We start from the raw sequence: 18378 nt of genomic DNA on the forward strand, positions 1-18378 counted from the left end.
TGACTTGTGTACATCTGCAGGGTTTCTGTGTTTGATCCAAGATTATGTTTTCATTAAGGTTAGGGGTTAGAGTTTTGACAGATGTGCCTGTGGTCAAATTGGCCCATATTTTCTGCCTTTATTCCAGACATATACAGTATTTGATAGCCAAATTTGTGAAATGCCTCAATTTTGATACCAGCAAATGGAGGGTGGATGGAATGTGGGGGCCTGATACTCGGTTGGGTGTCAAGTTTTAGTTTCAGAGTCTGTCAGAAATCCACTCCAGCATCTGTCTGAGGGGAAAGAGGATCATTTCATTCTGTGTCACCATTTCATTCCAACTGGGTTGCAGTTTCTTCTCTCTTTTATTTTTCCTTCTTAACCTTTTACAGGACTTTCCCACTTTTATCCATTTTTTCATTGCCACTGATTGACCTTGCTATTTCTAATAAACCAAAATGGAAAGTGAAAGAGATTGTATCTTGGATTCAGAAGACCACTTAGCACAAAAGCTACTGTGCAAATATAAAATTTAGCAGTCCTAACTTCCTATCTGGGGGGTCATTGGGCCAATCTGACCACAACAAGATAGCAAATTTCTAGGAATATGATGTTTGCTTACACCTCACTGGCACCCAGCTGTGCACAGGAGGGAAGGGAAAGTCCTTAACATTTTACTGAGCTATAGCCTAATCATTGTGCCAGGTGTATATAGAGAGGGAGAAACAAAGATAAATAAGCATGCATCCTCCCCTCTTCTGCCTACATGCCAGAAGGTTTTTTTTTTTTTTTAAGATTTATTCACACACCATACAAGCATCCGAAGTATACAATCAATTGATCACATTACCATCATATAGATGTTCATTCAACACCCGATCTATTTTTTTAACATTTTCCTTGTACTAGAAAAAGTTAAAATAAGAATAAAAATATAAGAGTAAAAAAAGAACACTCAAATCATCCCCCCCCACCCTATTTTTCCTTTAGTTTTTTGCCCCCATTTTTCTACTCATCCATCCCTACACTGGATAAAGGGGAGTGTGATCCACAAGGTTTTCACAATCACACTGTCACCCCTTGTAAGCTACACTGTTACACAATCGTCTTCAAGATTCAAGGTTACTGGGTTGTAGTTTGACAGTTTTGGGTATTTACTACTAGCTATTCCAATTCATTAAAACCTAAAAAGAGTTATCTATATAGTGCGTAAGAGTGTCTACCAGAGTGACCTCTTGACTCCATTTGGAATCTCTCCATGCTGCAAGTTTTTAATCAAAGTCACTGGGAAGTCTGAAATCTATGAGGAGAAAGAGTCACAGATAAATTTCAAAATGATGGAGTGTTAGAAGAAAGACATAGCACAGAGGCATTACATTGAGAACTCTGTACTCTAAGTATTAGTTTCCCATTCAGATGAAACTGAAGCTCAGAGAATTGAAGTGAATTGCCCAAGATCATGCAACTCTTAGATGGCAGAATTCAGATTTGGAAACAGATCTGTCTGTCTCAGAACAAAACTTCCCTTTCCATTCTGCCATGGCCTTTAGAAATTTTCATGGAATTTTGGCCATGTCAATTTTTGGCTTTTTATTTTTAATGCTTAAAGAGAAACACTATTTCCACCAAGGTAGCAGAATAAAGGCTGAGAGGGTTATCTGAAATGTGTGCTTCCTTATCTGTGGCCTTCCTGCCAAAGCTGAGGGTCAGCTTCTTCCTACCTCCCTTATGTTCCAGGTTGCCAGCTCCTCCATGTCTCTGGTGACCACTGTGCTTCCTCTGCCCTGCCCTTCTGGACCTAATTAAACAACTATTCATTATTAAAAAAATTGTGGCAGAAGGCAGAAGCAAGAATTTGACACTGACAGTTCTTTAACTTCTTTTCACATATTTCTGCTACACAGTATGGTTATCTGTAATATAATCATTTGTTAGGACTTTCTTTAAAACAACATATGGAATCTGTTACAATACTGACTTCGCTTTCACTTCTCTGAAGGGTGAAGGATTTACGATCTGCAGCACAAGTGAATTCAGTTCTTGGGCTCATTGCTTCAATTTGATTTTGGTTGACACTGATTCTGGTACTGGAGAGATATTAATTGTTAACTTCACTGTGGCCTGAACAACAGTGACAATCAAGCAGGCTCCTATGTGAGCCTTGTGATCAGGCTGCTATGCCCCATTTCATCAGTTCAGTCTGGAGAAAAAGAAAGTGTAAAGTTTAATTTTTTATTCTTTTGGGTCCCTGAAAGAAAAATTTCAGGATAGTTACTTCATCAATATAAAATTATGAACAAGAGGAAGCATAGTGAAATTACGTCAAAGTAATTTTGAGGTCTGACCTGAGACATAAGTGCACTGATTAATTCAGCCTAGAAATCTGTCAACAGGCTGCCTGGGTGCAAGCTGATTAAATAAATCTCTTCCTCCCCTCTTCCCTTGCCACAGACTTCTACTCTAGTTCCTAGTAGACCAATTCGCTATTCTCCAAAATAAAATCTGGCAAAACTAGCTTTCCCTGTGCAACAATCTGTCATTGCTGTTCTCACATAGAACCAAGGAGGAAATCAAAACAGAAAGGCAGGATCATGGACACACTCAAGCAGCATATTAGTAGTGGCATCAATATAAATACTGGCTCTTTAGTCTGAGCCAGTCTTCGTTTTCCCACCATAATCTTAGGGAGAAGAGGCAGGGAGCTACACTCCTATGTAATCCTCTCTGGCTAGGACAGGCCATGTGAACACCTTCCTCTGGGGCCAGCTTAGGACTTCTATCACAGAACCTCTGTCAGATGGGAAGTTTGAGGAGGAAGTTACATTGTACCACAGTCAAAGCTTGTACCAAGAGAGTTAATTCCTGTTTCATTTGAATTATAATGACCTTCTAGGGCAAATCACACAGATGTTAAAAAATTTCATGAACATGGCTTGTGGTGAGTTATGACCTTTTGTTTCTGTTCTACAAAAAAAAAAAAAAAGCAGATCTGGAAAAGAAATGTTTTGAGGGAAAAGAATGGGAAAGGGAGGGTAACATATCCCCAAGGTGAAGACAATCCACCACTTCCTTACTCCCCAGTGCTACATACAGATATGACAATCACTTTCATAACCCAGTGAGTCCAAAGTGGATGCACACACCCTATTTGGTACCTGAGACTATGTACTAGTGTGCAGGAAAAAAACACAACTTTAATTTATATGTACATCTCATCTCACCCATTTTTCTAGGCTTGTGTATGTTTTGTAATGCATATAAATGTTAGAATAATAGTGCATGTATATAATGTATAAATAACTAAACATATTAGAGGATGCTCAAAAAAAGTTGTATTGAAGAGAATAGTCAACTAAAACACTTTTGAAACCACTGCCTTTCACCAATAAAGAATCCCCTGCCCAAACCTGTTAACTCACATCAGAAACCCTTCCCTCATGTATTTCCTGTCTCCGCTAATGGCAATACTATCCACCCAGTAACCCACACAAGAAATCTCATTGTCATCTTCAATTACTCCCTATCACTATCCTTATCCAAGTGGTCACCAAGTCGTATTGATTCCTTCTCTGGAACGCACCTCAGGTCAGAGCCCTCTCTCTATTCCTGCCGCCACCATTTTGATACATACTTTCATTATCTCTAGGTTTGACCTACTGCAATAGCCAAGTTACTAGACTCTCTGCCCCTTGACTCTCCCTAATTATCCTCCACACTGCCACCAGTATAGTCATCCTAAAAACCTTTAATTACATCACTGCCCTGGTTAGTAATCTGCAATAGGACTGTACTACCACAGGACAGATTTCAAGGTTCTTCGTAGTCCTTCATGGTCTGGCTGTATCTTGACTCTTGAGTCATATCTTCCCATCCAATCTGCTCCAATTCACTCTATTCTCTCACAGAGAATTTCTCATTGTTCTCCAAACAGTGCCCTTTCATGCCTTTGTTTATGCTGTTACTTATACCCGGAATCCCCACCCCCACCCCCTCGCCCCCCACCCCCACCTTCCCTTCTCTTCCCTGGGAGCAATTACTACCACTTTGATAACAACAACTGAGGTAGAGACCACCAACTGTCCCCCAGTATACATTATCCTCCTCTTCTTCCTTTGTGTAATAGAACCTCCCAGATTTTAGCTGGGCACATTTTCCAGCTTTCTTTGATGCCGAGGCATTCATGTAACTAAGTTCAGACCAATGGAATGTGAGCAGAAATGATGCAAGCAACATCCAGGTAGCCATATTAAAGAAGAGACTACTTTCCCTGAACTCTTTCTTTTCTCCTACCCACCGTCTGGGAAATGGTGATAATTTTGTAGTCATATGTCGAAAATATGAGAGCTGCCCCACAGCTCCATGAAAAAGAATAAACTTCTGTCTGTACTTCTGGGCTATCTATGTTAGAGCAGGTTAGCCTATGCCCACCCTAATACATAAGTTACCACTTAGTGAGCACATACATACCTGAAACTCTAATACATTATTTCACAGTTCTTTATTTTGATTCCCATTTTACTTAGAGAGTAAGTAACAGAGCCAGAATTCCAATCTGTGTCTGCCTGGCTCCAAAACCATCTTAACTATGGGGCATTAAATGTTAAAAAGGCAAACTCAGATCTCCCCTCCTCAGTCCCAAACCTATTAGGGAGAATTAATTGCTGCCCCCTGTGCAACTTATTCATACTTCTTTCATAGCATTTATAAGACTTTAATTTGCACCCCAGCAGACTGTGAGCTCTTAGAGGTCAAGGACTATTCATAGATATCTTTATATATTAGGTAATTAGCACATGCCTGGCACATATAAGGTACTCAATACATGTTTGTCAAATAAATTAATTCACAACTCTTCTGTCCCTCCTCACTACCTCAACCACTATGTCCCATCACATCTTAAATATAAATGCAAAAATCACAGGAATTCCTGACACCGTGCCCAATACAGAAAAAGACTTTCTACAATGGAGAAATTGTCAGCACCTTTATAAAGTTTCCCTTCACTTTCTCTAAGACCTTGCCCCTCAAAAGCAGAGCAAATATTAGATACAACAGAACTTTAATGAAGTATAATTTACAGATCTCATTTTAAGGGTATATTCTAGGAGTTTTGACAAATGTACACACCCATGTTATTGTCACTAAAATAAAAATATAGGACATTTCCATCACTCCAAATGGTCATTCCCTGAAGCTCCTTCATCATCGATCTCACTCTATCACTGGCCCCAAGCAACCACAGATCTACTCTCTTTCAGTATATGTTGTGTTTTTTTTTATAGAGTTTAAAGTCATTGAAATTATAAATTATCTTCCTTTTATTTCTGGCTTCTTTCACTTACCATGGCTATTTTGAGATTCATCCATGGTGTTGCATGTCTAGTAGTTCACTCCTTTTTATTGCTGAGTAGTATTCCACTGTCACGTTTTATTTATTCATTTACCTATTGATGGACATTTGCGTTGTTTCCAGTTTTGGCTGCTTTATAGCTGTGAGAAACATTTTGGTAAAAGTCTTTATATGCACATATGCTTTCATTTCTCTTGGATAAATACATAAGAGTAAAGTTGTTAAGTCATACAGTAAGTTTTCGTTTAACTTTATAAGAAACCACCAAAACTGTCTTCCAACGTGGTTGTACAGCTTTACATTTCCATAAACAGTGAATGAGACTTTCAGGTGCTTCATGACCTCACTAACAGTTGGTATTGTAGGTCTTTTTAATTTTCATCATTCTAATGTTCTAATGGATGTCTAATGATATTACATTGTGGTTTTAACTTTCATTTCCCTAATGATAAATGATATTGAGCATCTTTCCATGGGTATACTGGCTGTCTGTATATCTTCTTTGATGAAAAGTTTGTTCAAATTTGTCCATTTTTATTGACCTTTTAATTGGTTCTATTAGCAAGTCTTTTGTTCCTATGTATGTAATATGTCCTTTTCTCTATCTAGTTTTAAGACTAATTCTCAGAATCACTAGCTTGCAGCAATGTGATTATGAGGTACATTGATATAGTTTTCTTAGCATGTACATTGGTATAGTTTTCTTAGTATGTATCCTGCTTCATTTTCATTGAGCTTCTTGGATCTGTGAATTTATACTTTTCATAAAATTTGGAAAATAGTTGGTCATTGTTTCTTCAAATATTACTTCTTTCTTTTCTCTCTACTCTTCTGAGACTCCAATTTATTAGTCAATTTGATATTGACCCACAGGTCTGTTCATTTTCTCTGTCTGTCTTCATTTTGAATAGGATACACACACATACACACACACACACACAGTTTTTTATTAGTAATAGGGAAAAATGGGGAGTGGGGAGGAAAGGCTATGGGAACGCTGTACTCTTCTATAAACCTACAACTTTTCCAATAATTTCTTTTTAAATAAGTCAAAGAAACTACAATGAAACTCAGTTTTGTTTAGAACTAAACCATGAGGACATGAATAGTCTTAAAAGAAACAAGGGGAAAAAGATGGACAGTTAGTGAACCAGCAATCCAATTTAAGGACCAGGCACTGAGAAAGGCAATACTGTATTTCTTTCACTTATAAAATTTCCTTATTAAAATGAGTTCTGTTGGGCACAACTGGAGACACACAACATTAGTTACATTTGGAGCATCTCCCTCCAGCATGAGACCGCACGTGGCTCTTAAGGTTTGCACTATCAATAAATGCTTTCCCACACTTGAAGCATTCATAGTGCTTCTCTCCAGCATGAGTTCTTATGTGTCTCTGAAAGGAGGCTGAATAGCTGAAAACTTTCCCAAAGTCTTGACACTCATAGGGCTTCTCCCTCAAGTGGAGACTCCCATGGATGACAAGGTATGAGGGGTCAGTGAAGCCTTTCCCACACTGCTCACACACATGCAGCTTCTCTTCACTGTGGATCTTCTCATGGGTGATAAGATGGGAGGAATCTGAAAAGGCTTTCTCACATTTCTTGCACACAAAGGGCTTCTCCCCAGTGTGACTTTGCACATGGATGATGAAGTAGGAGGCATCTGTTTAGGCTTTCTCACACCAAGAGCATTTGTAGGACTTGCCTCCAGTATGGTTTTCCAAATGTTTCCTGAGGTTGGAGAGATCACTGAAGAGTTTCCCAAAATACTGACATTCACAGGGTTTCTCTCCAGTGTGGATGCATGTGTGGATGCCCAAGTGGGAAGAGTCTGTAAAGGCTTTGCCACAGGCACTGCACTCATAGGGCTTCTTGCCCATGTGACTCTGCTTGTGCACAATCATGTTGCAGAACAGGCTGAAGGCTCTCCCAGAGAGATCACACTTATAAGGTGTGTCCACATGGGCATCTTTAGTTGACCATTGTAAAAGAAAGTCTTTCCACACTGATTAGTGCTTCAATTTTTTGTCTGGTATGTATCCTCATGTGTGTGCTGAGCAGAGAGTATTTGACAGAGACCCTTCCACGCTGAAGGAATTCAAAGGATTTCTCTCCAATTTGAGTCCAGGTGTGTCTCATAAGGCTGAGAGAAAGCTGAAGCTTTTCCCACAGACCTGGCATTTGTATAGTTTTTCCTTGGCATGTTTTCTGCTGTTCTCAAGAGGGACAGGGATTTGTAGGAAGGCTCTTTTACTATGGCTGTGTTCAAAGTGTTTCACATCAGCCTGAGTTTTCATTTCTGGGCCAGTGGATGGATATTCCTCAAAAACCTTCTGCGGAGGAGCTGAAGCTTCATTTGTTGATTGAATCTGCCAGTCTGGAGGGGTGTCCTCCGTCCTTGGCTCTTCTCTTCAATCTGACTGTGTGTTTTCAGAAGGGCTGTACAGCTGATAACCTGCTCTTGGGGAAATATGTGTCATGAAGGAGGACCAGTGAGAACAGATTCCTGCAGGTCTCCAGCATCACATCCTTGTAGAGAATTCTCTGGGTCGGGTCCAGCAGAGACCACTCCTCCTGGGAGAAGTTCACAGCCACATCCTTGAAGGTGACTAAGTCCCGAGCCCAGGTCACCATGGAGAAGTGGCGTTAAGGCCCTGTCATGGAAAAAGAAGCAACCACCCTTGGCCAGTGGGCAGCGGGCAAGAGCTACAGTCACCACTGGCTCGAGGACCAGCACTTCTGCTTCTGGTTCCTGGTCTGCTGGGAGCCTTGTATAGGTTTTAATGCCATATCTCTAAGTTCATTTGTCCTTCCTTATGCCATGTCTATTCTGCTGCTAATCCCTTTATCAAATGAAACTTTCATTTTAGATAGAAATCTGACATTTAGTTCTTTTACATTTTTCTTTTCTCCTCATTATTTCACATTTTCCTTTTAATCACTGATCATATTGAGTGTATTTATAACACCTGTTTTAATGTTCTTGTCTGCTAATTCTATCAGTTCTGTCATTTTGGAGCCTGTAGCTATTGACTGATTTTTCTCCTATGGATCACATTTTTTCTGCTTTTTTGCATGTCTTGTAAGTTCTTGTTGGAAGTCAAACATTGTGAATTTTGCATTTTTAACTGCTAGATTTTGTTTAATTCCCTTAAAATTTTTGGAAATTTTTCTGACAAATTAATCCTGTGCAATGAAGGGAGACTTTATGAAGCAAGACTACTGATTAAACACTTATAATATGGACAAGTCTGTAGTATGACAGAGGAAATGGACAACTAAAGCAGACTGATCCTTTGCCAGAAGGAGGAAGCCCAAGGATACAGATCTTGGCAACTCGGTGCACATATGATTTGGGACCAGTGAGAATGAAATTATTTTAAAATGGTAAAAAAGCTTGTATATGAAATGGGAATACAGGAATGGTATGAAAGATTTTATTTCAGGGCACACATGCTTTGTGGGTGCCAGAGGCAAAAAGTTGGCTCTTCTGTGGTATTTTTTATGAGCCAGGCACAGGCAACCTGTGTTCTTCCAAGTATATTTTTACTCTAATATTTTGGCATTTCACTTTCCATTAATGATTTTTAAGAGCCTGGTTATATCTCCCTTGTGATTTATCATCTACATTTTTCCCTTACTTCATTTCATATTTTTCTTCTGTTATATATCTTAGCAAATCCTTCCTTTTGCTTTTGGCTGACTCTATTTTTTTCCTTTCTTTTTAAGGCTAATTTTTCTACCATACTTTACCTTCATCCTACAGTTTCTTTCTTCCCTCCTTCCCTCTGGTAATTTTAAACCCTCTCTTCTTCTAGTGTCACTTCATTCAGTTCCTCTTGTCTTACCCCACCAGACCATGTTAATTTGCTTCTAAGGCCCACTTCCCTTTGCAAACATTTACTTCTTCCCTGTAAACCGAGGTGATATTCACAGGAAGCCCCCATGTCATTCAAAGAATAAAAGAGGAAGCCACAACAGTGCATCAGAAGATAAAAACAGTGACATCAGCTTTTCCTTAGGGAAAAGCCAAATTCTTTCCTCATGATTGATGCACCACTACACTTTAAAAAGAGATGTATGTACACTGAGAGAAAAGACTTTCCTCAAAAAGTCTTCTCTCCTTGCCTACAAGAAGAGACCACACTGTATTCAGGCAAAATCAGCAGAAGCAAAGGCCTGATTGGCAAGTGTCTCATCATACACTCTCTTTGACTGTTAATCAATGAATCTTATTAAACTACTGGGCTAGCATTTAGGATAGAAAGTACTAGCATTTAGTATAGAAATACACATTATGGTCTTTGACCTCAGAGCTCGGGGTAGAGAAGAGAAGCACATATTGTACAGAGACAATATAGTATATTGTTAAAAGAATGGGTTTTTAAATTATTAAGTCCTGAGTCAGAATTTCAGGTCCATCAATTATAACTCTGTCATTACTAGCTGTCTGTTCTTGAACCTGTTATTCGACTTCTTAGAATGTCAGTCACCATATCAGTAAGGCAGGGATAACAGTAACTATTGCATTTGTGCTGGTTTGCATGTATTATGTCCCCCGAAATGCCATGTTCAATGAAATTTTGTGGGGGCAGACATATTAGTGTTGATTAAGTTGGAATCTTTGGATTGGGTTGTTTCCATGGAGATATGACCCACCCAACTGTGGGTAATACCTTTGATTGGATTGTTTCCATGGCGGTGTGGCCCCCACCTATTCAGCGTGGGTCTTGATTGGTTTACTAGAGTACTTTAAAAAGAGTCACCCAGACCCAGACGCTGCTGCAGCTTAGAGAGACATTTTGGAAATGGCCAATGAAAGCAGACTTTTGCTAACGCTTTGGAGATACTAGCCCAGTGTTTGTCCCAACAAGCTAAGACTAGAGATATTTTGGAGAATGCCATTTTGAAACACAACCTGGGAGCAAGCAGATGCCAGTCATGTGCCTTCCAAGCTAACAGAGGTTTTCCAGATGCCAATGGCCTTTCTCCAGTGAAGGTATACTCATGTTTATGCCTTAGTTTGGACACTTTTATGGCTGCAGAACTGGACTTTGAGCCAAATAAACCCCCTTTATAAAAGCCAATCCATTTCTGGTATTTTGCATAATGGCAGCATTAGCAAACCGGAACAGAATTGGATTGTTGTGACACATAAAACAATTAGAAGAGAATTAAATAGTTAAATAATGTGGCTTGACTCTAGAACCAGATACTGTGGCTCACAGAAGTAACTGACACTTTCATCACACAACCCGTAATTGTGGGCCTAGGATTCCAACACAAGCAGCCTAAATTCAAAGCCTATATTATAAGCCACATCATTTTCAAAGTTCTTTGCCAATGCACCCCTAAAATTAAATCCTAGTTACCACTCATACATTATAGGTTGGTATCTAAACATTTTCATCATAATTTAAATAGCTGTAAAGCAATATTACTTCTGGTATGTGATAACTATTGAAACAGTTTACATATCACTCACAAATATATCCAGTGGACTATAAACACCATAGCAATCTGATGTCCATAAGCATTAGTATATTTCAAATATACATGAACAAGGTCTTCTTTAACAGAAATAAGCTCTTCTCCCCATCTCACTCCATCCTGGCCCTAACCTGGGGGGATGAACATTTGCTCAGGAGGACAGACTACCTCTTGTGTGCCCATACTAAATGTCATCTCTGAGAGGCTTTCCTGGACCACCCTAGCTACTCTTTGACACCTAACACTTTATTTTCTTCATTGCAGCTGTCATGATCAGAAATTATCATGCATATTTGCTCATTTATTTGTTTATATTCTGTCTCCCCAACAGTATGTTAACCCATGAGGGCAGAATCTGTCTCAATCATTTCTATTTTCCCAATGAGTTGTTTCTTTAGCTCCTTGAAATTATATTTCTGCTTAACTTTTGGTAATGCATTTTGTTAATGCAAAATGGTTTTACATTTAAAAGCGTTTGTATATAGATCAAAAGTAATTTTTTAAACTTCTGTAACCATGAATGAGGCTCTAAGTTAAATAATATTTTTCTCCAATTATTATTATTTGTGCATAATTGATCCATAAAACATAAATATACATCCATTTTCATAAATAATTAGTAAACATAAAAAGTCAAGTTTTTATTGGAACTGTATCTCTTAATGAACTAGATGGAGGAATATAAGTGACAATATTTCAAATAACCACTTTGGTGCCCTATGGGTTTGTATACTTAGAACAATGAACTCCGTAAAATTCAGAATAGATAAAAGGTCTGCCTTTCTTTGAAAAGGAGAAGGGCAATTGTAAGAAGGGAAGAGGGAAAGGAGAAACTGACAAAAATCTCTTAACTATAGATATTCTTTGATCAGTTTTAGGAAACAGATCATTGGTCCCCTCAAAATTCTTGTGACACCTTACTCCTTGGAAAATCTTCATGCACATCCAGGAGCATACACACCCCAAATGGGACTAACCAGCTAGGGACTACATTTCCCAGTCCACTAGCAGTTAGGTATAGTAATGTAAGTCCAAGGAGAAGGAATGAAATGATGTGGGCCATTCCCAGCCCAGCTCATAAAATCCTCCCATTTGGCATTTCTCCATGCTCTCTTCTCCTCCTGGCTGGCTGAGATGAAGACAAACTCGAGGGTGACCTCGGAAACTGCATATTGAAAATGGCAACGCCTCTTTCAACCAACATCCCTGATGACCTGTTAACTTGCCCAGTACTATTTTATAGGCAAGAAATAAACTTGCATTATGCTTGAGCCATTATAAATTTTAGAGTCCATGTGTTATAGCAGTTAGCCTACCCTAATGATACACAGGGCTTTTTGAGTATACCACGCTTCTTTTCCCTTGGTCTGTTGAGTCAGTTCACCCCTCTTGAAGTGTGAAAAAATAATAGTTCCAGTATATAGAGGTAACAGTTTGGCCTCTGGGCTTGAGGCTGCACGAACTAACCAATAAACCAGTAGCAATTCTTAGCTCTTGGTGTTATAATGTGAAAACAGTGTGTTAAGAGCACCCATCACCTACATTATTTAAAATGTGAATAACAGGAGTAGTACTCTGAAAAACAAGGCTCCCACCTAAAAGAAACCATTTTGCAGTCCCCGATGGTCCTCTTACCATACCTATCCTAGGTGTTGGACATGTAAATATCAGTTCACAACCCAAGAAGAGTGGAAAGACAGATAGATTAAACCTTCAAAGACAAACAGCTCTAAAAAGAGTATAGAATCTCCAGGATTTGCAACCTTATAAGGAATCTCAGAAATCATCCAGGTACTCTCTTTTTACAATGAGGTCCATAAGGGGAGGAAATTGGGCGATAATTTTTGGTAAGTATTATATAGACCTGGGTTCAAATGCCACTCTGCCACTCATTTGCCGTGTGACCTTAATTCAATCACAATTTCCTTATTCATGAAATAACAATACAATATCCACCTAGCAGGGATGGTAATTAGGAGTAAATGAGTTGTAGCATGGTAACAGCTCAATAAATGTTGGTTTCTTTCCTACAACAAAATTAAGATCAGACCCAAGCTTCCTCACCTCACCCCCAGTTCTGTGCCTTTCTCTCTCCACCACCCTTCAGCTGCCAGGTCCCAGCATTTCCCTATGGTTCTTCCAGTACTTTTCAGGACTCACTGATGATGGCCCCTGAAGCTCTTTCAGATGGCCTGAGGGCTGGTGTGATACAAATGTAAAAAACGTTAACATCTTGTTTCTGGCTTTAATCATTTGACAAGTAGTTGTTTTAAAAGAAAATAAAACAAACAAAAACAAAACAAAACAAAAAACCATCACACATTAGCTTCTTGAGGCTATGCAGCGACCCTATTGTGAAAAAAATTGACTCCAAGGCAGAGGAGTTAGGTCCTAATTCCAGTTCCTTTACTTCCTTGCTCTGTGCCTATTGGGCCTCAGTTTCCTTGGGTGTAAATTAAGGGGCTTGAATTAGATAATCAGACTAAGATTACTACTGATTTCTAAATTTTATTAGTTAAATGATGTTTCATCAAAAGCACCACCTTCCCTTAATTCTGGAATGTAATTCTTATTTCTGTGATTTTATGATATTGAGTGTTCCTGTGATTGCTGGGCAAAGGAGACGCAGATAGAATATATCTGTTCTTTTATACTAAAGTCATCAATTAAAAAAAAGAGTAAGATAGACTATCTTACAAAAACTGCACATGGCCATCAGAAAACTGAATTGCATTATTCTCTGGCATGATGCTGAAGTGTGACTCAGATGCAAAAAATGAAAAAACCAGTAGTTGGGTTAAGTTAAATATCACGGGGGATTATTATTTAATAATATCTGTATTAAATAATACATTAAGCAAGAAAATAAATGAATGCCTGCCCCAAAAGAGGAAAAAATCCTCCCACCCATGATATGTATTCATTTAAGAAATATTTACTGAAAGGGGGAAAAAAAAGTAGGGTAGTGTTTTCATAGAAAATCAACAGTGGTAGAAACAAACTTCATATTTTTTGTGCCTTAAGATTTTAGCACTTACAACACCCATGCAAATGACCCCAAAGTGTAAGGACTAGTCAAATCTCTCATTACCAATTGGAGGCCACATCGCTTTTTTCTGATCAACTGAGTCATTCAGCAAATATTTGAGTACCTTTGATACCAATCAAAAGCAGTGGGTTCTCTGCCTGATGTGCTCAAATGGCCAATTCTTGAGATACCAGGGTTTCAAAAAGAGAAAGTTTATTGCTAGGCATGAAGCAGGAGATCTGATGGCTTATCAGCCTAAAAATCTGTCTCCCTGGACTACAGTAATTCTGATAGCTTTATAGAACAAAAGATGGGCAGGTTTTAGGGTAATGAGCACAATGGCTCCAAACGATGTAACTAGAGGTGATCTAATTGAGCATAAGCAGATTGATTACATGCTTAGTCACATAATATATGAAAGAAAATGGCAGCCTTAATATGATGATTTTTAGTATTACAGTGAGGTACAGGTCAATTATCAGTTAAAGTCCAAGCTAGTATGCATGTCAGGTGGGGCCATTTTGGTTAGATCCAGCCTCCTTCATCAAGATAGCTTTCGAATTGCAGTAGGTTAGTTCTGGCTGACTCAAGGGCCCTGTCTTTAGTGATCACAAGACTTTAAAGTTGAAAAACCGGATAAAATGTGTACAAGTGAGGGTCAGTCATAAGGCTTTTACAATCACAAGAGCACAAGATAAAGGCTATACAATCTATCAGAGATCAAGGCAGCTGGATTACAGTTTAGACATTTCAGGTATTTCCCTCTATCTACTCTAATATACCAGAAAGTAAAAAGGAATATCCACATAATAATTCAGTAATCATTTTCATCCCTTAAATTCTAATTTCTCAGTTATGCCTTCTATATGCCAGGCCCAAAGATTTGGGATACAGTGAAGAATAAAATACAAAAAATTCCTACATTCTTGGAGAGTGCATTCTAGTGGCTTATTCACCTCTTGTCCTGGAATATGTAAGATAAGGTTTCAGCCAAAAGAATGATCCTGACCCTACATTATTTTAAGGGTCAGCAGAAAATGAGGCACTATACTTCTAGATTAAATAATAATCATAATCATAATAATCATAAAACTTCTTCTAAAATCCTCTATCCCACTGGCATCCAATCATCAAAGGCAAAGGAGGCCCATCCAGTTCATGGCTGTGCTGCAGACCATTCAATGCCAACTCTAATAAAAACTACTTCCTCACGTTGGTTTTTTCAGGCAAGAGCAAACATGTCTTAGGCGTGGGACCTGGGGTCTTTAATAATCTGCAGTGGCAAAATAAAGGTTAAGCAGGAATTTTCTGATTTGGTCATTTTATAAGAATGCCATAAAACATTTGTTTTAGTACCAGAGAACTTGGCTTCCACAACCCCATTCTATTTTAAGAATTGGGATTAAGATCCATGTCAGAACGCCTCCACTATTGTGGTTGCCACCAGCAGCCAATCCTCCCCAACAATGGAGACATGAACTAAATTTGATTATACAACATACTGTATTAGCTTCCTTGTCTGAAAAACCAAGTCATCCTAGTAAAACTTGCTTAACACTAAGTCTCAGAAACCCGTGAATATGGCCCACTGGTAATCACAAAGTGAGTGAATAAGAGTGTTAACATGATTGCACACACATTCACTCACTCACTCACTCAAGCACACAGAGAGTCTCAAAGTCACAATATTAAATCACCGGCAGGAGTCTTGCAGCTGAACTAAAAATGAACCACTTACAACCCAAGGCAGTCTTTCTGGGCTCTGATGTCTCCCTCCCATTAGAGTTGACAATGGCAGGCTGTCAAGTGAATACCTCACAGCCTCCTCCCACTATTGCAGGCCTCACACTGCAGCTTTACAAAGATAAAATAATAACTGTGTGTCATTCAGCCCTTCTCAAACTAGCTCTGTGCAATGTCTGTCAAAGTCCCTCCCAGGCCAGTTCCTGCCAGGAAATGACAACCGCCCAAGGAATGGCTAACAGTTCAAGCATAGCCTCTCACTAGGTTTTTTGCTAAGTATTTTTTCCTATTTCCATGGCTCCTCAAATTGGAAAATGCTTTATGATCATTTTCATTAAATGATTTAGGGTACTTTAATCCTCAGAACAACCCTGCCAGGTAAATCTGCACTGTACTCTGGGAACACTGAGAGACTTACTCAAGACCACACAGCACTTCACATCTGTGACTAACCACTTAGGCCTTGGGTACATAAAGTAATTTCTAATATTATCTATTTGCTTCAGAGTTGTCAATTGTGCATGTCTAGTGCTTCTCCTCTGCCCTCCTCCACCCATTCCCAGAGTTCTGGGCATGCTGCAGATACCTGAGAGATATTTAATGAGTTATCTGACATAGCACCCATGGACAAAGCTCCAGATGGTTGTTGAATCCATTGGGAACACCCCCAGCTCAACCTAATGTAGAAGCACGATTGCCCAGACAATAGCAACAGGGTATGGAATGGATTCCCCTCCAAGGCTTGCCAAGAGGAAGCCTAAGGGTCCCTAGATGCTCACCTTCACCCTCCATTCAGCCTTAGCAGTCCTAAAAGGGAGCTGGAGAGACCCAGTAAAGTGGACTGTAACACTTTCTCCTCACTGGTCTCTCAGAGCATTTCTTTGTCATTCCCCACCCCTTACATACCCCCTAATTGCAGTGGGGGTAGGGAGGAAAATGGAAGGCTCCTAGGAAACTGCTCACTGTGGTTGGTAGTGCCTGCAGTCTCCACTGCAATTGTTTACTGAACTGCAACCAGAGACAGTTCACAGATAAAACTGACAGTGTCTCCTAAAATTTGGGGGTCTATGAACATACAGCCTGGGGCTGCTTCCTATGAGGAGGTTGGCTGGAGCCAATGTGCAAAAGCAGAGTACAGAGCAAGAGCAGGAGCCGTCATTCCCAGCATGAGGATGCTTGAGTTTGTCAGGATCCAAGTGGACACTGCAGTGGGTAACATCTTGAGGGGATCCCACCTAAAAGGGTTGACTCAGTAACAGGCTCTGGGGTCAACTAGCAGCAGAAGCAATGAAACAAAGAGGTCCCAGCAGGGGGGCTTCCAAAGAACCCACAGTGCACCATGAGAGATAACATGTACACATCACACAAGCAACAAGGGTCAAGAGAAAGCTGGATAAGCAGCACCACCCAGATAAGCAAAAGGACTTGGCCCCTTTCCATCTAGTCACCCACCTCCACCACTGCACTGATCCTGGGAAAGATCCAGAAAAAACAGGGGTGGAAAAATGAAAGAACCAAGCATACAATGTTCAAGGCAGTGAAAGAGAAAATGCTGTTCCCTATTTCAACTCCCACTGAGTCCTGAACATTTAACAAACTCCCTTGCACAATGGATTAAGATAGATCTTGAGGCCTTTCCTGATAAATCACACATTCCTCCTGCTCTACCTCTCTATTTCCTCTAATCACACAATATGGAGTGAGGAAGCAAGTCAGGGAAATGGAGCATCCCTCCTCCTTTCTCAGGAACTCCATGATCAGTATCTCTAAAATGAGAGTTCAGACAAATGACCAGGTAGCTTTCAAGGTCAATTCCAGGCCAGCTGTAATATTAAATAACTTTAAGGCTTCAGAGAACTGAAAAGCATCCTTTCTTCATCAAAAGCTTGGGAATCTCTGGTCTAGTGGATGGGTAGTCCCAAAAATTAGAATCTAGAATCTGTTCTATCAGTAAATCCCTGTGTGATCTCAGAAACCTCACTTGATTAATCCAAGTCTCAGTCTCCCCATCTGTAGGCCAAGATTCTTGTCCATTTTTCTTCCCATGAAACATGGGAAGACTTCATGAGAAAGCCATGTTAATGGTGTTACACACATGCTCTCGGTTAATAGTACAGAGTTGAAATCCAGTTGTAATGCAGGATGGAGTAAAATAGGAGAAGCCTGCACAGATAGGCCAATGGATCCAGCCATGGAGAGGAGGAGCTCTAGGTAGGGACAACTAGACTGGGCCTAAGGCGATTTATGTTAGACTTGAAAAGAATTCACAAATGACGTGATAATGTTAAAATAAAGGAATCTTCTATTTTGTATCACTTTATATAGGTTGATTTTTCTATGCAGTGAGACAGGCTTTCTAGGACACTCTGAGGAGTCTGTATGGTGGACAAAGAGATGAAACATGGAGTCACAGTTCAAATACACGACCTAAATAATTTTGGAACAGACCAGAGGTGGGGGTACATTTTCGTTTTAGGGATGCATACGTAGTCTGAACCAGTGGTATTCAAATGGTGAAATTGAATTTAAAATGTCATTCACAGTAACTGACATCATTACATATAAGAGAAACACATTGCATGAATCTTATGAAATCCTGGGCAACCGAATCTGCATTGAGTACGCTAGCTGACCAGGCTGCCTCAGAAATATTAGTACCAACTCAGATATCACAGCTTATAGTAGCCAAGAATGGGCAACCAACATATGTGATAAAGAAGGTGGTGAAAATGTTTATAATTCAGCTAAATGAGAGCATGGATGTTATAATTCTTCCTGTTTTC

General features: G+C 39.6%; 2 protein-coding genes across 3 annotated transcripts in view; both read right to left on the reverse strand.

The window, feature by feature from the left end:
- RGL1 (ral guanine nucleotide dissociation stimulator like 1) overlaps window positions 1-18378 on the reverse strand; it is a 266774-nt gene that overhangs the window by 189371 nt on the left and 59025 nt on the right. The gene's annotated exons all lie outside the window — the stretch shown is intronic.
- On the reverse strand, window positions 6597-7968 carry LOC119512034 (zinc finger protein 558-like). The gene is made up of 3 exons (XM_037806589.1): window positions 7790-7968; window positions 7018-7260; window positions 6597-6966 (listed from the first exon to the last, which is right to left on the reverse strand). Exons 1-3 carry the CDS (start codon window positions 7966-7968, stop codon window positions 6597-6599), a joined length of 792 nt encoding a protein of 263 aa, XP_037662517.1.

This window comes from Choloepus didactylus, chromosome 2, assembly GCF_015220235.1.
Source record: "Choloepus didactylus isolate mChoDid1 chromosome 2, mChoDid1.pri, whole genome shotgun sequence".
NCBI lineage: Eukaryota > Metazoa > Chordata > Mammalia > Pilosa > Megalonychidae > Choloepus > Choloepus didactylus.

Excerpts from the sequence above, each read along its gene's own strand:
- LOC119512034 (XM_037806589.1), bottom strand. The coding sequence starts at position 7,968 with ATGGTGACCTGGGCTCGGGACTTAGTCACCTTCAAGGATGTGGCTGTG. Across the intron at positions 7,261-7,789 it reads ACATATTTCCCCAAGAGCAG|AGCCTTCAGCCTGTTCTGCA; the intron begins GTTATCAGCTGT and ends TCTCTCTGGGAG. Across the intron at positions 6,967-7,017 it reads AAGTCCTACAAATGCTCTTG|TCACACTGGGGAGAAGCCCT; the intron begins GTGTGAGAAAGC and ends CCATGTGCAAAG.